Source organism: Cynocephalus volans, chromosome 12 (genome assembly GCF_027409185.1).
Source record: "Cynocephalus volans isolate mCynVol1 chromosome 12, mCynVol1.pri, whole genome shotgun sequence".
NCBI lineage: Eukaryota > Metazoa > Chordata > Mammalia > Dermoptera > Cynocephalidae > Cynocephalus > Cynocephalus volans.
This window is the reverse complement of record NC_084471.1, coordinates 34,569,563-34,596,124: the sequence shown is the minus strand read 5'-3', so window position 1 is coordinate 34,596,124 and position 26,562 is coordinate 34,569,563. Positions and strand designations below refer to the sequence as shown.

Below are 26,562 nucleotides of genomic sequence, written 5' to 3'. Positions count from 1 at the left end.
AGTCTAAGTATGCTTTATTCTATCACTTGACAGATCGAATTCTGGGTGACAATTTTGACTAAAGCCAACACTCTTAAAGCAGTCTTTAAATGAAGATTCCAATACATAAAATCATGACTAAAGTAAGCTTCTAACAAAGAACCTTATGCATAAATGACCAACCCAATCTTGTTACCCTATGACAATCTTCTAGCATCAGAGATCCTTCAAGTCAGTCTTCAATGCACATTACTTCATTCATTCAACAGATTTTTATTTATTCCTAACCACAAGCCAGGTACTACTCTAGGCACTAGGAATAGAAACTGAATAAACCAGACGAAAAGCTATATCTTCATTAATTTTACAATCTAGTTTATATAGATTGGTTGGGTAGATTGGGGACAATGAAACAAAATATAGATAACAAAACAAGAAAAAATCTAAGTATATTTTGTAATAAGTTAGTTGGTAAGTGCTTAAAAAAAGACGGGAAGGAAATTAGGGCATTTCAGGGGTAGGTGTCGTGGTTTGTTTTTATTGAGATAAAGGAGCCAAAGAAAGCCTATGTAATGCAGAGTAGTTCCATGTACTAAACAATGCCCAAATGTTCTACTGGATATTCATATAGTTAAATAGCATGCTCATAACTGTCTAAGCTAGGAATTTATCTACATTTCACATATTAACACCAAGAAAATTTTTAGTGGTTTTACTAGACACTGAATTTTCTAAGAATACAATGGCCTTATAAAGAAAGAAAGAATGTAGACACTGTTTTGCTGAGAACTGTACCAACAATTGTTTACCATTTTGGAAATCAAATTACAAATGGCAATGCAATCCTGACATATGAGCTGCCAACAGAACACATTTGTATCAGTCAGTATTTGTAGCTTTGAAGTCATACTAATGCCGTGTAAAGGTACCCTTAAGAGTATGAGTACTTCATTATGTTTTCTAGTGTACATATTGAAATATGATAATATGCATATTATTATTTTTATGTTATTTTCCTCTTATGTTTCTCCTATATATTTAACTTAGGACACTTATACTATTTTTTAAATTATGCAAGTAGAGTTTTACTTGGAATAGTAAAGGGGGCATTATGAAACATATTTACGATAGATAAAAAGGAACGTTGGGTTTGAGAAGGTTGAGAGCTATGGTTTAAAGCCAAATTCCCAACTAAGATGAGTTGTCCTATCAAAACTATCTTCTCCAATACTCTTTTCCAGTGCTGATCAATGTTTTAGCTTATTTATTTCAGCTAACAAGTTTCCTTTAAAAAGTGCAAAAATTTTCGTAAATGGTTGAGAGTTATTAATTTATTTTTTTTCTGAAATATGTACAAGAAATTACCTGTACTCCCAGAAATGCAAATACTAGTTGGGGGCATAAAGTATGTTAAATAAATAATTCTGTAGCATGAACTGTTTTGTTAGGATCTGGCAATTCTATCCACCTGACATTACTCCCTAAATTAAGATCAAGGGAAGCAAAGCTAAGAGAAGAATTTTAAAATGAACAGAAAAACAGCAAAGGCTAATGTCATCAAGAGTCTGTTCTTGCCCAAGGGAAAAATGGGGGAAGAGAGGATGGGAGAGAAGTTCTGTTTTCATATTTTCTGTACCAAAAGCCTCTTATGCAAACATTTTAGAATATTACAGTATTTAAGATTTTTCATTCATTTAACAAATATTGAAAATCTACTATGTGCCAGGGACTGCTCTAGGTGCTGGGAATGCAACAATGAACAAAACAGGCAAAGCTCCCCATCAAAGCTTACAGCCTAGCAAGGATAGTAAGGATAAACAAAAGATGAACACACAGGTAATAAATATCTAGTATGTTCAGACAGTAATAAATGCTTTGAAGAAAGAAATGCAAGGCATGGGGGTGGTTTTTGTTTTTACTTAGACAGGCTACAAACACTGTTTATGGAGAAAAAGGTACTGAAATTTCCACTCAGTATAAAAGCATTCACTGAATATAAAGTCGAAACTCCAAGCGCTATAGAATCTGAAAGAATATTCTTACTAGATTCCTGGATATAGTTTTTAATACTGGTATTGCCCTCTGTGTTCTCTTTCTAGTTAGTAATAATATCTTACACTGGTATGGACTTGATGGCTTATATAAGACTTTCATGTATTATTTTACTCGATTGTAAAATAATTTTGAGAAATTGGTGATGCAGATTATTATTTCCATTTTAAGGAGGAAGAAACTGAAGCACAGATGTTAAGAGTCCAGGCAAAGCCACAGGCTATTGAGGTATTCTGATAGGAATCAGGTTAGGACCTAAAATCCAAGGATTAGACCTATCTATCTCCAATTAGGGAGGTAGTGAAGACAGCAATCCAGATGAGTAAAGACATTTTGAAATTCTAGTTTTCACCAGCAAAGCTTCCGACAGCAAGCACGTTGTTGCTCCATGCATACAAATGCAAAACTTTTCAATAAAATTATACTGACACTGATGAATTTTCATAGAGAAAATATTTTTTGGAGTATACTCTATTAAAATATTTTAATTCCATTACATACTTTCTATTCAGTGCCATTAAAGACAATTTTCTATTTTTGTTACTGAAATTATTTTATAGATATTGCATATTTTCTGGGTAAATATTACAATAAACTTTTTTCTAACCATAGCTCCTCCACAGTGGTGTTCTTCATGGGCAAATTACTATACTGTACTAACACTAACATTTCCCAGGTCACATGTGATATTTTCAATATAACTAACAATGTATCTCCAGTTTATTGTTCATAACAAGTTTTAATTATATGCATTTTAGCCAATTTTAGTTTTTCTTTGAATTGATTATTTCTATCAGTAATTTTTATGACAAAACACTTTACTAGTTAACCTGTTAGAAAATATTACGCAATTTTTTTCACATTACAGAATCTATGAGCACATTGGTTATTGAATTTTACTGCAAATACTGAATATATTCCAAATCACTTTGTTTACCCTGAAATAATAGTCCAGTCTACTAAAGAACAAAAAAGACACAGTTGGGTCAAAGTAGAGGTCTTAAAATACCCAGCTTTCTGTCCCAAAGGTCAAAAGCACCAACAGAAATAAACAATCACACTGAGGAGAAATAATAAATACAGTTGGATATATACATAAGGTGCAAAGAAAGTACTCTGGAGATGCTCTAATGTCAGGAAGATGACATGCAGATGAGGTAGTAATTTCCAAATAAGAGTTACATATAGGTGTCTCCTCAAATAGACCATAAATTCCTAAAGGACAGAAACTTGTCTTAGACTTCTCTCTGTTATATAGTACTACTTACAGTATGTATTGGGTCCTCAAATTAATATGGTATATTATCTGTTCATCAACTACATGTTTAACTTACTCTATTACAAACTTAAACATATTAATCATTATGTTTCTTCACATACCTTTTCTTTCACAGGTTTTATGTCTACTTCATCCACCTTTCTTTCTACTTGGCTTTCTAGTTTTTTAACTTTCTTTTGGAGTTCTTCAATTAGACTTTGTTTGTTATCAATTAGAGGTTTACCCTGAAAAAATAAGATGTATGTTTATATTCTACAAATAAATATCAAACAAAATACACAATAAATATTCCAATTATAGAAACTTTTTGAAACTACTGCTGACCAGGCATTCTAAATGACACTCAATATGTAACATGCTAGGGGCTTCTGTATTTTAATAAGATATGCTACTTGAAGAACTATAAATATACTACAGGTCACTAAAAGAATTAGTTACATTAATCAAAGTGATTTAAAAGCCAGTTTTAGGAAATGTTATAGACAAAATAATAAAGTAAGAATAAACTACTACTTATATATTTTAAGTCAAAGACATATATCCTAAGAACCACAAAAACAGATATACTACTACAAAGACATATGTACTACTCACATATTGTAAATCAAATTATCAGAATTAAATATGAAATTACCTGTAGTCCACTGGCTAGTCTTTTAATTTGCCTTTTCAGTTCATCATTCTCTTGATCAATTCCTTCTTTCTCTCTAAGTATTTTATTATAGGCTTTTTGCTTTTTTTGCAGTTCATTGTTTAAGTCATTCAAATTATCCGCTAGTGCGTTCTCTCTGTTTTTACTTATTTTCAGAGATTCTTTGAATTTTAAAAGATTTTCATTTAAATCTTCAATTTGTGACTAATAAGAGATAAAGATTAAGATTTTATTCATGAATTTTCATAAAGTATCATTGATAAAAGCAACATAAAACATAAAGTATATCATTAATACTTATTAAAAAGAAAACTTCAATCTAAAATTTTAAGTATACAAAAAAAAAAACAAACCCACAAAGTACATATATTTTTTCATGTTTATGTTAAATCAACCAAGTCTACTTGGGGGGAAAAAAAACCCCCAAAATAGTCTAAAGCAATTCACTTTCAACAAACACCAGAAACAAAATTTTATCAAATAAGCAAATGTTTCATTATGGCTGAATTAATTAAAGAAACAAGTATACATCAATGTACACGGCAATGTTGTAAACACTATGAAGCATGAGTATTACAAAACAAAATTTCTGACTTCAACTAGTGTCTAATCTAGTTTATAAAGACATTACACAGAAGAATAACTTACAATACCAGACAGTATATATAAGCCACCAGAAAGGAGTTCCAAGCAGTCCTCTACAGTGACAGTGAAAGAAACTAGGCCAAATATTATTACTAATAATACTAACAGGAGGGCCGGCCCGTGGCTCACTCGGGAGAGTGCGGTGCTGATAACACCAAGGCCCCGGGTTCGGATCCCATATACGGATGGCCGGTTCGCTCACTGGCTGAGCGTGGTGCTGACAATACTAACAGTAAATTAGCATTATTACTTATGTGGTTAGAAGAAAAACATAATCTGTCCTGGAGAAGTCAAAAAGGCTTCAAGAAAAAGAACTTGAAGAATGTGAAGAATTCAGAGAAGACATTTCAGGCAAAGAGAAGGTATTGAAAAAGACATTAATAAAGAATTATTCCTGTTTATTTATTTATTTAATACATTTTTACTGTCTATTATGTCTATAATCTTGGCAGGTACAATGCAAGATTTTAAAAATTTGAGTAAAATCTAGTCCTTACACAGTTTGATGGTGGAGAAGGGAAGGTACAAATAAACCGAAAGTAAATCAAAATTACAAACAAAATAAAACAAGCAGAATTTTTATTTTACTCTTAATATATTATATTAAACTTTGTGTAAAAAATTTGAAAATCATTATGAAATATATATGTTTTGGAAAAAAAGTTTAAATCAAAAACCTAATAATCAAGTAAGAGAAAAAAATATGTTATCAAAATATAAATAGAGGGAAAAAAAAATGCTTCGAGGTCAGGCAGCTATATCAATTAAATGTCTCAAAGACTTCATGCATGATTGTCATGAACTTTTTCAGAGGAAAAAAAGGAAGCTAAATAACTCATATTATGAACTAAAAAAATCTAGACAGAAAATTCTGATAAGGCAAGAAGTAAAACAAACAAAAAGATCTACACACCTTTCTTACTTATCAATACAGATGTAAAAATAACAGTTTTATTCATAATTGCCAGAGCTTGGAAGCAACCAAGATGTCCCTCTGAAACTGAATGGATAAATAAACTGTGATACATCCCTACAAAGAAACATAATTCAGTGCTAAAAAGAAATGAGCTATCAAGTCGTGAAAAGACATGAAGGAATCTTAAATATATACTACTAAGTGAAACAAGCCAATCTGAAAAGGTTACACAATATATGATTCCAACTAAAAGACATTCTGGAAAAGACAAAACTATGCAGACAGTAAAAAAACAAAACAAAACAGTGGTTTCCAGGGAAAGGAAGGGGATAAATAGAAGATTTTTAGGGCAGTGAAAATATTCTTTATGACACTATAATGATGGATACACATCATTATGCATTTATCTAAACCTACAGAATATACAATACTAACAGCAAATGTAAAGTTGGACTTTGGGTGATATGATGTATCAATGTAGGTTCATCAGTTGTAACAAATGGCCACTCTGGTAGTGGGTATTGATAATGGAAGAAGTTATGCATATGGAGGCAGGGGACAGACAGGAAATCTCTGAACATTCTTCTCAATTTTGCCATAAACCTAAAACTGCCCTAAAAAAAATAAAGTCTTAAAAAAATCCTAAGTAAAATGTTTCTTAAATTTAATTCTTTTAGGAAGAGTGATAAAGCCTATCCTTTCCTAATCCCCAAGATGATAATCAGTACATGAGTATTATAAAGAGACTTATTATCAAAAATATATGAATGTATGTATATCTATCCACCAATAATTCATATAAATTCTCTATTCATTATCAAAATTACTATACATCAAAGTGGATTCTCTTCCAATGGGAATTATCAGAAATTTTGTTATATTAGTATATGTGCTGATGTTCACCTTTAGCTCTTTAGTATGTCGATCAACAATTTGTTGAACATTGAGATGTGCCTCTTTCTGAGAAGTTGCAGAAATAATACGTTCTTCAGCCGTTGCTGTCATTTCTGCCCGGAGTTCCAAAAGTGCTCGACTAAGTGCCTAAAAATTACAACATATACAAACTTTTTTAAAGGAAAATTGTTATTTTACATGAGCAATATATAATATAAAAAATAAACAAGTTTATTACTTTCTACAATTTTCCTAAAATACCATGTATTTAATCAAACATACTTTACAAACAACCCAAATTCCTCAAGTGAATTTCCTCTAGTAATTACACTGAAATCTTTCCAAATTAAGTATGAGTTCAAAATCTTGACAGTGATTTTGAGAAGCCAGCATTAAATCAAGCACTTTGTATTACAAAAACCAGATATGTTTTGTTTTCAAGTATCCAATTTACACACCAGCTAAATTATTCACTTAGAATGTACACCCTTCCACATGAAACTAATTGAAATTTAAGCAAACAAGGAAAGTTATAGGAATAGAAAAGGGTTAAAATTTCATAAATTAGCATAGAAAAACACCCAGCACCTTCTAAAACAATTTGAATATATCAATTCTAAGATAAATTTTTTAAAAACCCTAATAAATCAGATAATCCACTAACCAACTCCTTTCCACAAAACCATCTCTGTGACTTGATTAATCTCTCCTCCTCACTATCATAGTTCTCTCTTAATCCCCCACATTATTTAAAACTGCTCAATTGTTCAAAATAGCTTCCGTAATATAAAATCCTAGTACAAAAGAAAATAATGTAATTAAGGCTTCCCCTCATTTCCAATAGATAATCCACAAATGAAATTGTCAACAACATAAAAAGATAAATTGGAACATGTTTGCAAGGAAACAGCATTCAATAAGGCTTAATTAAAGAACTGTCTTGAAAGCCCCGGTTTAAAAGCATAAGATAAAGCTCACAGTTTTCATTTCAACAAAGATCTATACTACTATCTTTTACAAATTTATAAACCTTCTCTTAAAGCAATCTACCACATGTTTTTCCTAAATGTTGATAATTTTCTGCAACTTACTTTTTGTTGTTTCTCCTTCAAAGCTAGTTGGCTCTTTAGCCGTTCTACTAGATTTCTCATTGAAGTTGTTGGAGCTCTAGAATTGGCTTCTTTTTGAGCATGAAGTTCAGATTTTAAACTCTGTGACTCCTTTTGTGACTGGGCCAGAAGACACCTTAAATCTTCTACTTCTGCTTTCATTTTTTTCACTTCATCTTCATGGTTTTCTCGGAGCCTGATGTAAACAAATATATGTACTTTAAAGAGTGGTTGCTGCCATTAACACCTTGATTTTTACAAATTTCACAAAGAGCAAATGTTGAGTCCTAAACAGTCTAACGATCTAAATCTTGATGCAGACATTTAATCCAAAAGAAGAAAATGTTTTTATTCCACTTTACTCTTAAACTTAACATAGAATAGACTTATTTCTCTAGTTTTTGTCTACTATTTTTGGCAACAATCTCATAAAGTTATTTCATGGTTCTAGTCAAATAATACAGAGAATGACAAAATAGGACTTTAAATGTTATGGCTCCTGCAAGATGTGACTGCTTCCTCTATGTCCAGGTTTCTCAACTACAACACTATTAACGTTTCTGCCTGGATGCAGTGGATTGAATTATGTTTCCCCAAAAGTCACTGAAGCTTGAATTGTGTCCCCCAAGTTTTATGTATTAAAAACTTGCCCTCACTGTGACTGTTAAGAGGGGGGTAAATCCTATTATGGTAATTGAAAGGTGAGGCCTTAAAGAGGTGATTAGATTGTAGGGCCGAGTCATAGTGAATAGATTAAAAATTGTGGTCACAGGCGTGGTTATGAGGGCTTTAGAAAGAGAGTGAATGAGGAGGTTAGTCTCTGCTTTCTCTGCTCCACCATTTCACAATGTGATACCCTGTGACACTGAAGTCAGATGTGTTACCTGGACTTTGGACATTCCAGCCTCAGAAACTGTAAGCAATAAATTAGAGCATAATGTCTTAAAAGTGGCAGCTCCTTTAACAAAGTAAAAATAGTGTTAATTTTGTCAGAGGCACCTTGGATAAGTGAGCAAAGAATCAATGGGTTCAGAGCTGGAATTATAAGTCAAATAGTTCAACTTTCTCATTTTTTCAGGGAAGAAAATTGAGGCCCAAAGAAATAGTTCAATGATTACAAACTACATATCTATAAATCTATTTTAGTTTTAAAATTTATATTCTCACAAATTGGTTGAACAATGCTTAGAATCTCTAACATAGAGAATGTTATGAACACTCTACTGTCACTATAATTAATACAAAAAATTACCTTTTTAGTTAACATTTATTGAGCATCTATTATGTGGCAGACACCATTATAGGTGTATAAACAAAAGTTTAATGTTTATACGTTATTTTACAATTTTCAAATTATTTTCATATACGGTACCAGTTGGCCTTCATTCATATAACGACCCTGAAAGAATTAGGGTAAGTACTGTCATTTCCATTTCATAGATAATAAAACTGAAGCTTGAAGAGGTTAAAAACAAGATTCTGGAGAAAAATCTGAATTGGCTTTTGAGTCAGACTGACTAGTTTCAAATTATGGCTTTCCCACCTCCTTCTAAGTATGTTACGAGGCTTCCGAGGCACAGTTTCCTAACTGAAAAATGGAGAAAATAACATCATATGTCATAAGTAGACCTGAGGATAAAATGAGATAATATACATAAAGGTCTTAGAACAGTACCTGGCACAGCAAATGCTTACGTTTATCTTCATTATATAATTATTACCATTTGCCTATTTCTAAAATACACTTCCAAGACTTACCGTAATTTGATAATTTCAAATTCTTTAACTTTTAATTCAGTGATTTCTCTTTGTCTCTCTAAATCTTGAGATACTTTCTTTAGTTTGATCAAAAGAGAGGAGAGAGAGTCATCTTGTTCTGCTACCGTCTGTTCCATTTCAGCCAGACGGACAAAGTGCTTGGTGGTAGGAACTGGAGTAGGAGACTGTTTTATTAAGTCCTATAAAATATGAATATATTAGCCATGGCATGTATAATTTAATGCCATACTTATTCCATAATTTTAATTTGGTTCCTCAGATGATTAAAAGATATTATCTAATCTAAAACTTAATGATTTAGCAGGCAATAAAGGCTTAAAGAAGACAGGAAATAGAGACCTTACACTTTGTACTCTCAGCATCTAGCAAAGTGTCTATACTTTTATGGTAGAGGATCAATAAATGTCGATTGAATTAAGGATGTAAGGCTTAAAGATGCTACGGTTGCACATTAAGAGATGAAAGGTCATTTCACCCGAACAGAAAGAATGATCAAAAGAGGCAAGTATGAACTGAATTCAGAAGATGAAAAGCAGGAGATACAGGAAAACTTACCATGATTGAATTTTAAAAAGACAGGTAGGTTCATGGAAGGTTTTGAGTACACAGCTAAGAATTATAAACATGATTTTGTGAGCAGTGGTTAGTTACTGAAGAATTTGGGTTTAGGGAGAGGAATGATCAGAGCTCTACTTTCAGAAGATTATTTTGGCAACAAAAAGGTAGGGTGACTCATAATCTGGAATACAGAAAAGCTAAATTTTTAATTATATGATCTCAAAAATCAATAAAAAATAGGACAAAGTTCTTAGACTCTTACCAAAGCTGTTTGTTTGAATTTACTGAGTGAACTATCAGCTTGTAGTTCTAATTTATGATGAAGAATATGAAGGTCTTCCTCATGTTTCTTAACAATTTCCCTTTGCTCCTGTTTTACAGAATATCAAAACTATATTTTAAATTGTGATTCAAATAAATTCACTTCCAAAAATCTTAAATATTTTAATATCTTTAATATTCTAAAATCCCTTTGAGATAGGGAACAATATCCACATGTATCTATTTAGACCAGTACGTACCTCCCCTAGCACGTGTTCAAGTTACAAGCCCAGCCTCAGACCATTAATTTATTCTGAATGTTAAAATAACATGTATCTATCAGCTCTTACCTTATTTCTAAATTTTTTTCAAAAATGTTAGATTTCCCCCCCAAAATCTGATTTCCACTGGTACCAGAGTGACAGATTTCATTCTAACTTACTGCCTTAATTTTTACCTATAAACTCAATTGATATTTTTGAAAATCATATAGTTTCACCATGACAGCTATTCCTGTTTTTGCTAGTCCACAGGAGAAGGATATGCATACATAAACTGCCAGTTTTACTGTCAGGTCGGTAATCCAATCACACAAAAATAACGATTTCTAAATAGAATCATTTGAAGGTAAGAAATGAACTACCACTTTAGAGAAAGATAATATCTGGCATTTGACTAAAAAACATGATAATAAATAAAATAGCATAACATGATATAATAAAATACCTCTCTGGCTTTCTCTAGAAGATGTTGATATTTCTTTAACACTTCTTCCTTTTGATTTAACCTTGCTTGCATATTTGCAATGGTCTGATGAGCAATTTTCAATGTGTGATGAGATTTTGGTTCCACCTCTTTTCTGACTAGCTCAGCTATCAGCTTTTCTTGTTCTGCAGTGGCAGGCAATCGAAGCCTCAGTTCATTGATTACTTTGTCTCTTGACAGAATATTTTGCTCTGCTAACCACAGGGCAGATTCTTTTTCTTTTAGCTTCTGAAATGATCAAATCACAATAAATTATTAAAGTATATTTTTTTCCTTTAAAATGTTCCATCTGAATTTTATTTATATGAGTTATAAGCAAAAAAAGGAGTTTCACTTTATTTTTCACATCATATTTACAACACCCATCTGGTATTTAATAAGGTTAAATTGAGTGTATTTATATGACAGCACAGTTAGCTGCATGCATACTTTAACTTATTTATAAGATTATCTTGTGTTAAATACTTCATTGTTATAATAAAATGAAATTTAATTAAGGTGCTTTATTTAGATGTTGCAGTTTAGAACTAGAAATGTGGGTGGTGCTAGATTTAATAAGAAAATGTAACAAAGCATTCTTTTTATTTAGGTCCATTAACTATTAGAACACTAGAAGACTAATCCATAAAACTCTGCTGAATACAAAACAGGAATTTTAGTGGCCCAAAATGATGAATACCTATGTTAATATCTGCAATTTATTAAAACAGAACAGAAAAAAGTTTATACTCTTCAAGAGGATTAACAGATATTTTAAACCTAGTAACTAAGGGGCAATTCACATAAATACAAATCTTACAACTACTGAAGAAAACCTAACTTTCCTGAATTAATTGAAAACATATAATTTTACTTGAAAAATTGTTTTTAAATGAACTTAAAGCTAAAATGTTTAGACGGAATCTAAAATGAAAATAATATTCACTTTATATTATTTTCTGAATAATTTAATAAAAACAGTTGTGATCACCTATCAATCAAATTTAAGACCTAGATTAAACTAATAAGTAAATTACAGTTCACCTTCCAACCTTTAACCACCCATTAAAGGAATGACCTGAAAACGGATTCATAGCATACTCAACACACACTTTAAAATAAAACATTAAAATAAATAAAAGTAAAAAGATCATACAGGGGAAGGAAACATACTGCTCATAAAGTTACAATTAAATGATCTTTCACGATCACTATTATTGATCAGTCTGCTCAAAAGTAACAAGTAATTATTACATGAATAGTGAATTCATAGAATCATTGTTTTCACTTTAAATTAAAAAATAAAAAGTTTACTATGGGAATTAATCACCACTAGAACAACCTTAAAAGAAATGCTCAAGGGAGTTCTACAGCTGGAAGTGAAAGGAAAATAACCACATTAAGATAACAAATGAAGGAATAAAATTCACTAGTAAAGCAGGTACACAACTGGGAAAGAAAAAGGAATAAAACTTTATCACTACAGAAAAATACCAAACTCCAATGATAAAAATAAGTGAGGAAGAAAGGAACAGAGATACACAAAACAACCAAAAATGTATATACAAAGTGGCAGGACTAAGTCCTCACCAATCAATAATAACCTTAAATGTAAGTGGACCGAATTCTCCAATTTAAAGATATAGACTGGCCAAATGGATAAGAAAATAAGATCCAACAATATGCTGCCTTCGAGAAACTCACTTCACCTATAAACACACATAGACTTAAAGGGAAGGGATTGGAAAAGATTCCATGCCAATGGAAACCAAAAGCAAGCAGGAGTAGCTATACTTATATCAGATAAAAGAGACTTTAAGTCAAAAACTGTAAAAACGGAAAAAGAAGGTCATTATATAATGTTAAAGTGGTCAATTAAACAATATAATAAATATATATGCACCCAACATTGGAGCACCCAGATATATAAAGCAAATATTGTCAGACTTAAAGGGAGAGATAGACCTCACTACAATAATAGTTTGGAACATCACACCCCACTCTCAGCATTGGACAGATCGTCTAGACAGAATGTCAACAAAGAAACATTGGATTTAAACTGCACCACAGACCAAATGGACTATACTGATATTTATAAAACATTCCATCGAACAGCTGTAGAATACACATTCTTTTCACTAGCACATGGGACATTCTCCAGGAATGACCATATGTTAAGCCACACAATAAGACTCAACAAATATAAAAAACCTGAAATCATATCAAGCATCTTCTCTGACCACAATGAAATAAAACTGTAAATCTTTAACAAGAGATACCCCCAAAACTATAGAAATACTTGGAGACTAAACAACATACTCTGAGTGACCTCTGGGTCAAAGAAGAAATTTTTTAAAAATTTAAAAGTTTCTTGAAACAAATGAAAACAGAAATATGACATACCCAATACCCAAGCCCATGGGAAACAGTCAAAGCAGTACCAAAAGAGAAGTTTATAGCAATAAATGCCCACATCAAAAGAAGAAAGATTTCAAATAACAATGTATCCTAAGAAATTAAAAGAGCAAGAACAAACCAAACCCAAGATTAGCAAAAGAAATAATAAAGATCAGAGCAGAAATAAACAAAATTGAGAACCCCCACCCCCAAAATACAAGATTGACAAAACAAATTATTGTTTTTTTTAAAAGATAATCAAAACTGACAAGCCATTAGCTAGCCTAACCAAGAAAAAAAAAGTCTTAAATAAATAGAAATGAAAAAGGAGACATCACAACTGATATTACAGAAATACAAAGAATCATAAGAGATTATTATGAACAACTACGTGCCAACAAATTGGGAAACCTAGAGAAAATAAATAAATTCCTGGACATATACAATCTGCCAAGAATAAACCAAGAATAAATAGAAAACCTGAATAGACCAATTATAAGTAATGAGATTGAATCAGTAATAAAAAGCCTCCCATTAAAGAAGAGCTCAGGACTAGATACTTTACAGCTGAATTCTACCAAACATTTAAAAAAGCATTAATACCAACTTTTCTCAAACTCTTCTAAAACACTGAAGAGGAGAGAACTCTTCCAAACTCATTCTATTTGAGGCCAGCATTACCCTGATACCAAAACCAGACAACGATGCAACAAAAAAAGAAAACTACAGTCAATATCCCTGATGAACACCGATGCAAAAATCCTCAACAAAATATGAGCAACTGAATCCAATAGCTTGTTGAAAAGATAACTCACCATGGTCAAATAGGATTTATCCCAGGGATGTAAAGGTTGGTTCAACATACAGAAATCAATAAACATGATACATCACATCAACAGAATAAAGGACAAAAACCATGTGATCATCTCACTTATGCAGAAAAAACATTTGATAAAATTCAAAATCCCTTCATGATAAAAACCTCAACAAATTAGGCACAGAGAGAATGTACGTCAACACAATAAAGGCTATATATATCACAAACCAAGAGCTAACATCATTCTGAAGAGGGAAAAGCTGAAAGCTCTTTCTCTAAGAACTGTAATAAGGCAAGGATGCCCACTCTCTCCACTCTTATTCAATGTAGTACCAGAAGTCCTAGCCAGAGCAATTAGGCAAGAGAATGAAATAAAGGGCATCCAAACTGGAAAAGAGCAAGTCAAATGTCCCTATGCTTTGGATTGAATGTCCCTCTGTCACTCTTAAGGGTAGGAGATCCTATTATGGTAATTGAAAGGTGGAGCCTTGAAGAAGTGATTAAGTTGATGGTTTAATAGTGGTTGTGAGCATGGTTCTGAAGACTTTAAAAGGAGAGTGCATTAGAGCTATCTCTCTCTGCTTTTATTATCTTGCAATATGATACCCTGTGTCACTAAAGCCACCACCAAGGAAAACCCTCACCAGATGTGTTCTCTGGATTTTGGACTTCCCAGCCTCAGAAACTGTAAGCAATAAATCTCATTTTCTTATAAATTATTCAGTACCAGGTATTTTGTTATAAGCAACAGAAATGGACTAATACACCCTGTTTGCAGATGACACAATGTTATATATAGAAAAACCCAAAAATTCCACCAAAAAACTTTTAGAACTGCTAAACAAATTGACTAAAGTTGCAGTATACACAATCAACATACAAAAATCAGTAGCATTTCTATACACCAATGAGCAAGATGAAAAGAAATCAATAAAGCAATCCCATTTATAATAGTTACAAAAAATTAAAATACCTAGAAAATAATTTAATCAAGGAGATGAAAGATCTCCACAACAAAAACTATGAAACACTGATGAAAGAAATTGAAGAGGACACAAAAAAATAGAAAAACATTCCATATTCATGGGTTGGAAGCATTAATATTGTCAAAATGACCATATTACCGAAAGCAATTTACAGATTCAATGCAATTTCTATCAAAGTACCATGACATACTTTACAGAAATAGAAAAAACAATCCTAAAATTCATATGGAACCACGAAAGACCCCAAATAGCCAAAGCAATCCTGAGCAAAAAGAACAAAGTTGGAGGCATCACACTACCTGACTTCAAAAAGCTATAGTAACTATATATTTTTACATTTAGTATATAGTAACTATTATGTATACTATAAAGCTATAGTAACCAAATAGCATAGTACTGGCATAAAAACAGGCACACAGACCGATGGAACAGTATAGAGAACCAAGAAATAAAGCCATGTATTTACAGTGAACTGATTTTCGATAAAGATGTCAATTGGGGAAAGGACAGTCTCTTCAATAAATGGTGCGGGGAAAACTGGTTAGCCATATGCGGAAGAATGAAACTAGATTCCTATCTTTCACCATACACAAAAATCAACTCAAAATGGTTTAAAGACTTAAATGTAAGACCTGAAACTATGAAACTTCCATAAGAAAATACAAGGGAAATGATCTAGGACACTGGTCTGAGCACAGACTTTATGAAGAGGACCTCAAAAGCACAGGCAAAATAGACAAATGAGATTATATCAAACTAAAACGCTTCTGGACAGCAAGGGAAACAATTAACGGAGCGAAGAGACCATCTACACAATGGGAGAAAATATTTGCAAACTATGCATCTGACAAGGGATTAATATCCAGAATATACAAGGAATTCAATATACAAACAATTCAATAGCAAGAAAACAAATAATCTGATTTAAAAATAGGCAAATGAAGTAAATAGACATTTCTGAAAAGAAGACATACAAATGGCCAACAAGAGTATTAAAAAAAAGCTCAACATAACTAATCATCAGGGAAATGCAAATCAAAACCATGAGATATCATCTTACTCCACTCAGAATGGCTATCATCAAAAAGACAGAAAATAACAAATGCTGGCGAGGATTCACAGAAATGAGAACTCTTACACACTGTTGGTGGGAACGTAAATTAGTATAACCATTATGGAAAACAGTCTGAAGGTTCCTCAGAGAACTACAAGTAGAACTACCATATGATCCAGCAATCTCATTACTGGGTAAATATCCACAGGAAAGTAAATCAGTAAATCAGTAAATCGGAGACAGATTTGCACTCCCACATTTATTGCAGCACTATTCACAATAGCCAAGATATGGAATCAACTGGTGTCCATCAATGAGTGGATAAATAAATGTGGTATATATACACAATAGAATATCACTCAGCCATAGAAAAAGAATGAAATGCTATCATTTGCAGCAACATGGATGAGTTTGGAGGACATTACGTTAAGGGAAGTAGGTCAGGAACAGAAAGAGAAATGGTGCATGTTCTCACTCATAAGTGTAAGCTAAGAAAGTTGATCACAAAGAAGTAGAGAATGGAATGGTGGTTACCAGAGGCTGAAAAGGGTGTGGGTAGGGGCAATAGTGAGCGGTTGATTAAGAGATACAAAGTACAGCTATATAGGAGGAATAATATGTGGTGTTCCATAGCATTGTAGGGTGACTATAATTAATTTATTGTATAGTTACAATTAGCAAGAAGAGGGGATTCTGAAAGAAGAGAGGATTTTGAACATTCCCAACATAATGAAATGTTGAATGCCCGAGATAAGGAAAAAAAATAAAAAATCAGTGGTTTCCAGGATTTCAGGGAATGAGGAAAGGAAGGAGAGAGGGATGAATAGGTGTAGTACAGAGGACTTTAGGGCAGTAAAACTATTCTGTGTGATACTGTAATGGTGAATACACAACATTATGCATTAGGCAAAACCCACAGAACTATACAATACAAAAAGGGGAACTCTAATATAAAATTAAGTTAATAACAATAGATCAATATTCATTCGTAATTATAACAAATGTACCACATGAATGCAATAAGTCAATAATAGAAGAAACTGTATATGTGGGTGAGAGGAGGGTATGGTAAACAATCTGTAGTTTCTGCTCTATTTCTCTATACAGCTGAAACTGCTATAAAAATAAAGAAATCAAACAAAATTATAATGTTTAAACATTAAGCAGTTATCCCTAGGCAGGGCTGGGGTAGGCAAAAGGGTAGGCAAGGTACACACAGGAACTTAGAAATGTACTTGTTATGTTCGTATCTTAAACTGGTTTAAACTGGTTGGTAGAGACACAATGCTATTTTATTCTTATAAATTTACACGTTATAATTATCTTGTCTACAACCAATACACAATAAAACAAAATTATTATATCTCAAATAAATAAAAGAATAGACTGATATACAGTTAATTTAAATTAGCCGTATCAGGTATTCATTATTATTTATTGGAAACACAGGACAGTAGAGAGTGGAATTAGCAATAGATTAATCATTCTATGCTTCATTCTCATTAATAAATGTTATTTAGAAAATTCCACAAACATACCCGATAATATACTAAACGAAATGCAAATTCATCTAATTACCTCTTGTAGTGATTTGCAAGCTGCCTGTGTTTGTAGGATTATGCGAACATTCTCCTTAATTTTTCTTAGAGCAATCTCAAGTTGATTTGGAATGGGCATACTAGGGTCTGGCACTGATCCTGAAGCCTCTTCAAACTATTAAGAAATAGCATGTTTTAAAAAAAATCAATTGTAGCATTGAGAATATTAATTTTTACGACTGTATGACAAAACATAGTTTAAACCCCAGTTGTGTTTTAAATATAAAAAGATAACATCAATTCAAATCAAAACAGATTTAGAAAATATATCTATCGATTAACACTCTAGGCTGTGCTACACAGTAGCAAACAGTATCAATCACACATACCTTTTGTGCTGCATTTAGTATTTCATTTTGTTGACGGTCAAAAATGTCTATTTGACGTTCCAGCTCAACTTCTCTTTCATCCCAGGCCATTTGTCTTTCTTCATGAAACTGAAAAAAGACAATTTATATCAAATATGCATACAGAGATACCACATATATAACAGATGTTTTACATGTATTTTCTTACTTAATCCTCATAACAACCCATTGAGGTCACTATGATTATTCTCATTTTAAGGAAAAGGATATAAACTCAAAGAGCGTGGAGTAACTGGCCTACGATCACAGAGACAGGCAGATGTGAAGTCAGGATTTCAATCCATCCATCCATCCATCTATCCATCCAGCCAGCCATACAAAGCATATTTAACAATATACTATGTGCCAAGAACTATTCTAGGAAGTGAAAAAAACCCCAGTGAACAAAACAAAGTTCCTGTAACCATGTGTTGGGAAAAACAGGAAAATGTCAGGGCCCCTCCATGTTTAGAATCCTGCCAAGCATTTGCTGTAAATATCCTCAGGTGTTCCTTGTTACTACTTAATGTAAATTGTGTATGGGCACCCAGGTGTCCAGGGTTGTGGACTTAAGTATAAAAGACTAACAGCTCTGATCCACAGTGCTTCTCAGAACTCTCAGAGATAGTTGCTCCTAGATCTGAATAAAACCCATTCATGTTTCTATACCCATGGCTCCCAGAAACTTTTTTTTTTCTACTACCTAGCTCACAGACTTCCATGTGGAGAGTTTGTAAACCAGTCTGTGCAACAGACTCGAGGGGTCTGTAAGCCCTAGCTTTACACCATGGAATTTATATTCTAGTAAAGGGGAGACAGCCTATAATAAACAAATAAGTATGTAATGTTAAACTGTGAGAAGTGTTATAGAGAAAAATGAAGATAAGTAATATCTATTTAGGGAATCTTGATGGTAGGATTTACCAATCTGGATGGCTGGTGAAGGCTGCACTGAGAAGGTAGGACATTTGAGCTAAGACCTGAAGGTAGTGAAAGCATAAACACCACAGGCTTCTAGGGTAAGAACAATCTAAGCAGAGGGGACAACAAAATCTCTGAGGCAAGCATGTGCTTGATGAATTTCACCTGCCTCCAAAGCATGTCTTTTATTCTACACCAAGCTGTCTTCTACTCCGATCAGTGAGAGCCAGTAGAAACTTATAACTGTGAAAAGTCAAGTAACCAATATTGCAATAAAAATTAACTTACCAAGTAAGTTTGCTTATTGCTCCTTTCAAGTTTAAGACTACTGTTACAACAACTAAATAAATAAATATGCATTTTCCAACGGGCCCATGAAAAAATTCATCAGGGAAATCCAAGTTAAAAACCACATGACATATCATCTCATGCCAGTTAGAATGGCTATTATCAACAAGCCAAAAAATAACAAATGCTGACAAGGATATTGCTAGTGGGAGTGTAAACTGGTATAGCCACTGTGGAAAACAGTATGGAGGTTAATTAGAGAACTAAAAATAGATCTACACTATTACCAAGCTATCCCACTACTGGTTATATACCCAAAGGAAAAGAAACCAATGTATCAAAGAGACATCTGGTACTCCCATGTTCATTGCAGCACTATTTACAACAGCCAAGAGATGGAATCAACCTAAATGTACATCAATGAATAAATGGATAAAACTGTGGTATATATACACAATGGAATACTACTCAGCTATCGAAAAAAAAAAAAAAAATCCTGTCATTTGCAGCAACATGGATGGAACTGGAAACCATCATCTTAAGTAAAGTCAGTCAGGCACAGAAAGACAAATACTGCATGATATCACTCGTATGTGGAATCTAAAAAAATTTTAAAAAGTGGTTCTCATAGAAATAGAGCTTAGAATAACAGTTGTGGGGGAGGAGGGAGGAGGAGAAGTGGTGGACTAATGGGTACAAAACTATGCTACCTACCCCAATGCAGTGTATCAACATACTATAATCCACAAATATGTACAAATAAATGTTAAAATATTTTGTATAAAAGAAAAAAAAAGGAAACAGATTCTTTTATAAACCCATTACGAATCGGAGCTTTATTCAATTACAATAATCGAGTCACTCAAGCAATGTTCTTATGTTTAAAATCTTAGCAAAGTCACCAAAAGAAATATAAAATGAAACCTTGTTCTGCTGCACAATTTCTTCCTCCAGACTGCTGATTGTATGCTCATATTCAGAAATTATATTATTCAAATATTTTATTTCTTCTTTATCCTTAACTAATTCTCGATTTAGTTTAAGCTCTTGAAGACGAAGTTCTTCTATTTTCATATGCCAATTGATTACCTAAGATTTACAAATTATATATACAAATGTAAATGCTGTATAAGTAAATAATATATTTCTCCATTGATAATAACGATTTTCATTGAAATTAATGGACATTCTATAATAAAATAAGACATAAAGTTATTCTTGGTAGAGTCACATGGCAAAGTTTATTTAGTATTTCCACAGACTTTTTTAAGAATATGTGAGATCTTACAATAAAACATTCTTCAAATTATGTTAGAATAGATACCGTTAACGATCGTTTTCAGTTTTTCATTATTACATATTTACTGAGCACTTACTGTGAGCATATACTGAACTATTGGTACTACTTTCAAAAATGGAAATCTGAAGTATTTCTAGCCTAGAGAATAGGCTAGAGAACTGCAAGATAATTATTTTTCATTTAATTCTTTCCAAAGGGGGATAAAAACCAAATCATATTTAAAAATAAATAAGGGTCTACTACTTCTAAATAATTTTAAACAGATAATAATTAGGAAAAGTAGAATTCAACTGATAACCACTACAATGTTTAAGAACATCTATAATGAGCATTTAATAAATATATACAAACTTTTTAAAGTGTTTAAAATTCTTCACTATTATACAAGCATTTCTACTAAAATTTTTGCTTAGAAAAGTCTCATTTTATTTTTACAAATAATAGACATTCAAATAGCTATAATTCCAAATTTACAAAATCTAAATTAATAAATTATAATTGGAATTTTGGTTGTATATCAGGCATTTTTCATATAGGACATACTAAGAACTTAAAATCAATGTTTACCTTTTGGGCTCCCCTGGCATCCTTTAAAGTGCTTATTAATTCTTCTAAGCCCTTTAATTTTAATTCCATCTCCAATGTTTTGTTCTCCATATTTCTACGTTCTTGTTGAGAATTTTTCAATTCTTGCATTACCTTAAGTTTGTCATTTTGTAATTGAATCATTGTTTTAGAGAATTTTTCTTGTTGTGCCAAGGGTAAAGCTCCACTGAACTGTCGTCGTAGAGACTGAATTGTTTGGCGCAGATGTTTTGCTCTATTTCTCCCCTCCAAACGAGCGTAATATAGAGCCTGTTCTTTTTCATCGAGTTTCTGCTCTAAGCGCAAATTGTAGGCCTCCATCTTCTGCACTTTAAATGCAACTGACTCCAACTTACCAAGAGCAGTAGCCTCACTAATTTGAAGAGAGACAATATGTTGGTGCAACTTGGCAATTAGTGCCTTTTCATCAGACTGTGCCTAATATTAAAAAATACATATTTGTAGTAAGTTTCAAGTTTTCCCAATGAAACATCATGGATTTAAAAATCATACTTTACTAAATAAAATTTTAAAGCAGTGTGGTACAGAGATCCTATAATAATCTAATTTTGCTTTAATATAAATAATTACCAAAGAATTATAAAAGAAAAAACTCAGAATCAAATATACTTAAAATACAAATCTAACTAAATAACAGAATAGTACTGTATTTTTTTAACTTCCATATTCATATTTCAATATTAGTATAATTCTGATGTAGACAATGTGTATTTTTTTATCCCCCCCAAAAAGACAGTACTTCTCAGTGTCTTAACTTTGATCAGCAGCCAGCATGATACATCTGAAGGCACTTAAATGCTTTTCTGAATTATGAATGGTATTTCAAATTTCAAAAGAATTTTTCTAATCAGGTTCCAACTAACAAGAATAGGAGCCTCTTGATGACATATCTTCTGATTAAAACTATAAAATCATCCCAATATTTCATGTGAATTTAGGAAAAAAGTGGATTATATATAGAAGAGCTAATACTGCACATACCTGATACTCTAGCAACTGCATTCTGAGAGACTCTACTTCCTTTTCCCTGGACTGTTGCTGTGCATTCAAAATTTCAACTTGCCTTTTGGCAATATCAGAAATCTCTCTCAGTCTAGAAAGTGATATTTCAGAAAAAATTCTCTAAGTAAATACCAAAATTCCAAATTTCTAGACCCCTTTCTAGAACAGCCATTAGTTTTCAGCATCTCTTCTTTGTATAAAATAGTAAAGCAGTGTTTCCTGAACTGTTTCATGAAATATAATTCATGAGAGATTAACAAAGTCCTACAAAAAAACTCCATTCCCAACATCTCTCCCCTTTGAAAATTTATAATATATAATATCATATTAAATGTTCTGAGAAGTTCTAATATAAATAATTATCTTGAATTGTTCTTAATAAATGTATATGGCCAAAGAACCCCTTCTCTCACACTTTTTTTCACAAGATATTTATAATTTGGGATCTACTAGAATAGGGTATTAAGTAGGTTTATCTGACACCATCACATAGTTAAGAATACAGAAATTTAAAAAATTTCTAGGTGCCATAGGTAGATTAATGTAGGTTTTCATTTGTTTTACCTTAATTCACAAGTCATCAGAAATGTGAAAAAAAACAAAGTATGCATTTACTACAATTACAAAAAGTGGGGGGGAGCTGATGATAAGCCCTTCAATTTCCCTTATGATTACTATGATAAGACAATACAGACAAAGTAAAATGTAAAGTTTCTTTGCTTTGGGCTGAATAATTTTAGCCATGTGTGACAGATAAGCCAGATATCCTCACACTGATCAGAAGCTCTCATTGCCAGTTATATAAGTTTTAATTAATAAAATATGATAAAATGAATAATTATAAATTAGTTTATTTCAAAGGTGAGGTCCATGAGAAGAGAGGAAGAATGAAAAAAAGGAGTCCTTCATAGTGAAAAAGGCTGGCAAGACTGATATTCACAAGAGGACTATCAAGGCTCCAAAGGAATGGCTATAACTTTAGGTGTAAGCCATAAAAACATCTTTACTAATTTATTCATGCTTGACAGATTAACTCAGTGCTCCTCATACTTTTCTTCTGAAGTAGCACTTAATTACAAAATAGTGAATAAACAGCGTCTGTCTGTCATACAGGACTTACTCCTTATATTTTGTATTCTAAAGTAGCTGGTCTGTTTCCTCATGTAAAATAAAAATAACAATGTTACCTCAGGGTTATTAAGCATAACTGTACAACTTAATATATGTTTAATACCTTGCACAGTACCTAATATATGTAAATTAAATGAAAATCTGGATTTTTCATTATTTTTTTACAACAACTTTAAAAAACATGTAGAAGAGGTAATATAACTCCTTCATTAAAGTGAAGAAATTAACCATTCCTTCTCCATCTCCGCCTCCCAAGAAAAATTAGAAGATGAACTGGATCTCATAGGGTCTTGATTCACTGCTTTCTGCAATAATATTACTGGACTCTAAAAAATGAAAATCTTGAGAGGTCATTTTGTCTTCAATATTATTATTAACACTTTTAAAAAATCAACCTTAATAACATAAGAATAATACTATTCTTATAGACAGAAACCAGTATCGATTGCCACTGAGAATATTACCCCTGTATATTTGTAATTAGGTTTCTTAAAGTCAAGTTAGAGGACACACATCTATTCAAATGACTAAGATGTTTGTATGCACTTACTTTGACACTTCAACTTTCAGTTCCATTTCATTCTTCTCTAATTCTAGAATCCGTTGCCTATCAGCATCACTTACTGCTTTGCTCACACTATCAGCTAATTCATCTCTTAACATCTGTTCCACCTTCTGTGCATCCAAGTTGATTTTAGTAAGCTAAGAAAAAGTAACATTAAAAAAAAAGTTCAGATATACCAGTTTTTGGCAAGGTTGTCCTCGTAATTTGGCTTTCAGAGTACTGCAGTCCTCTACTTTGCCTTACTACAGATACTAAATTGGATATAAAGTGTTAAGAACAGATTGGAGAAGGTAAAGAGAGAAAAGAGTCAGGAACAAATTATGAAAATTCTGGTTATATTCCAATACACCAAAAGTCATTTGTAATCAGACAACTTACTGACTAATAATATCTGAACTCCTGATATTCTTAATTTACTTGGAATGCAGTAAACTCATTATATTTTACTTCAATTATATCATCCATAAATAAATTCAAATTAGTTAATAAAATCTTATTAATATAGATTTAGTGACTCAGTTAAAATAAACAAAAATGACATATATGCTTTGAAAAATATATTAATTCCAAGGTAAGCAAACACTGTAAGAGTGTTGTTTTATCACAAACTGTCAACTATATGCAATCTATGTTTACTGCAAGGCAGTTTGACGATTCTGACATCAAAAAATCTAAAATCTCCTTTTAGAATGCAAAGTCTCTGAAAGCAGAGATAACTATGCATTTTGCTTCTTGCTATAGTCCCAGCCTCCATACAGGGTCTGACATGTAGCAATGAATAAGTATTTGTTAAATGAAAGGATGGTGGTGGCAGGCAATTCCATTATTAAGTAAATAACATCTTTTTGCATATTAAATGTAATAATGTAACATTGGTGAAAAACAAGACCTCATTCACAGAAATATCAGCAGATACTCTTTTTAAACAATTCAGATTTAAAAATAAATCTTTTATTCATTATATGAAACACAACATTATATTAATATGTTACTTCGGAGATACAAACCTCTTAACAATAATACAATGTCTACCAAGACTAATTCTTTACTAATTGCATGATAAAAATTGTAACATCAAACCTCAGCAAATTTGGTTTCCAATTCAAAATTACGTTCTTCCATTTGCTTTAATGAAGTCCTTAAGTGTTCATACATTTTTTGACAATGTTCAGCCCGCTGCCTTTCGTTTAATTCCTTCATTTCCAACATAGTAATTTTTTTTGAAATAGAAATAATGTCACTGTTGGTTATTGATTTCTTTGCCTTATCCATGTTAGATTCATTTCCTATATGCAATAATACTTAAGTCAATCATGTTGTTTATATCAAAATTATATCCCAGATATTTCAGATATTGAATATAAAGGGGACAATATAGTTACATGGAAAGCAGGTGAGCTTTTGAATTATGACCAACCTGGATTCTATTCTTAGCTGCTACTTCCTGCCTATATGATGCCTGTACCACTTAATCTCTCTGGAACTTACGTTCTTCATTAATCAAATAATAAAAAACTGTTTCTCATGGGATTATTGAAATAACAGTGGAAAGGTCTTAAACCTGAAGCCACATGATTGAGAAATCTTATCAAATATGATCTTCTCGAACCATAAGCATTATCTGGCCTTTGTACACATCTAATATCAAATATTTTACATTCTTTTATTAGTTGTATGCGCTAATCTTATATATGTAGTTATATGGCTTGTCTTCAGACAAGAAAGTCTGTGGTTCAGTGAAAAGAGAACAAAAACCTCCAATTTACCATAAAATGATATCACATAAAAGTGTCATTAGTTACTTAGTCATTGTTGGGGAGGAGGAAAGAACTTATTACTTTTGTTTTGCATAACAGACACAGTACAGGAAAAAACCCACAAAATTTGGTAGAGTGTTTTGATTTTTGCTGACTCAATTAAAACTCATGTTTAGGGTAGCCAGTTATTTAAAAGAACTAAGCAGTGACTTACTTTGTAAATAGTCTTTCATAATACCAATAATGCCCCCTCCTATTTTAGCAGCTTCATAAATTCAAGTTTTATAATTGAGCTTTCTCAAAGTAACATATCTTTTCTGAAAGGAAAAAACTGGTGTCTGTCTCAGTTTTAAAAAGGACTTCATTAAAATATATGATTTTAGAATAGCTGATGCAAGCAGTGATCAACTAACAATAAGAGATTATTAAAAGAAGTTAAACATGTTAGTAAATCAATTCATTATGAAATAGAGACTCATTCGGGCAACCCTAAACACCATGAATGAAACAAAAAAACTGCACTAAATATAAATATATAAAGAATATAAAACCCCTTTTCCATTCTGTATTGTGTAATCTCCCTGATAACAAAAAGAAGCATGTCACAGAGACTGAAGCAGATGAGCCATCTGATGTTCCTGGGTTGGGGGTTTTCTTAAAGAAAGGGTAGAGCACAACAGCTCAACACCAACAAATTCCTGGATAAAAAACGCTGAGGAAGTGATACTTTCAAACAGAGACATAAGGGCAACAGGAAATAGGAAAAAGTTCTGAAATCTTCAGTGATATAAAGCCATGTTTGAAAGAGATTAAGGTACTTGAAAATTAAGAAACTTCTATGGAGAATACGGCACTTATTAAAGAGAGAGAATGAAATGAACCGAGAACTTACTAAAATTGTATGTAATGCTCTTTTATATCTTAG

At 32.1% G+C, this 26,562-nt stretch overlaps 1 protein-coding gene across 5 annotated transcripts in view; it reads right to left on the bottom strand.

Annotated features, from left to right (window-relative positions):
* CEP290 (centrosomal protein 290) overlaps positions 1-26,562 on the bottom strand; it is a 96,075-nt gene that overhangs the window by 26,705 nt on the left and 42,808 nt on the right. For all 5 annotated transcript variants that reach the window (XM_063075168.1, XM_063075164.1, XM_063075166.1 and 2 more), the window contains 14 exons: positions 24,961-25,166; positions 23,866-24,017; positions 22,164-22,275; positions 21,144-21,599; positions 20,201-20,365; positions 18,050-18,157; positions 17,701-17,835; positions 10,851-11,117; positions 10,126-10,233; positions 9,285-9,484; positions 7,509-7,722; positions 6,427-6,564; positions 3,945-4,166; positions 3,412-3,534 (listed from right to left, as the gene is read on the bottom strand). In XM_063075168.1, the coding sequence (XP_062931238.1) occupies positions 3,412-3,534; positions 3,945-4,166; positions 6,427-6,564; positions 7,509-7,722; positions 9,285-9,484; positions 10,126-10,233; positions 10,851-11,117; positions 17,701-17,835; positions 18,050-18,157; positions 20,201-20,365; positions 21,144-21,599; positions 22,164-22,275; positions 23,866-24,017; positions 24,961-25,166 (2,606 nt within the window). The remainder of the gene's footprint in view (positions 1-3,411; positions 3,535-3,944; positions 4,167-6,426; positions 6,565-7,508; positions 7,723-9,284; positions 9,485-10,125; positions 10,234-10,850; positions 11,118-17,700; positions 17,836-18,049; positions 18,158-20,200; positions 20,366-21,143; positions 21,600-22,163; positions 22,276-23,865; positions 24,018-24,960; positions 25,167-26,562) is intronic.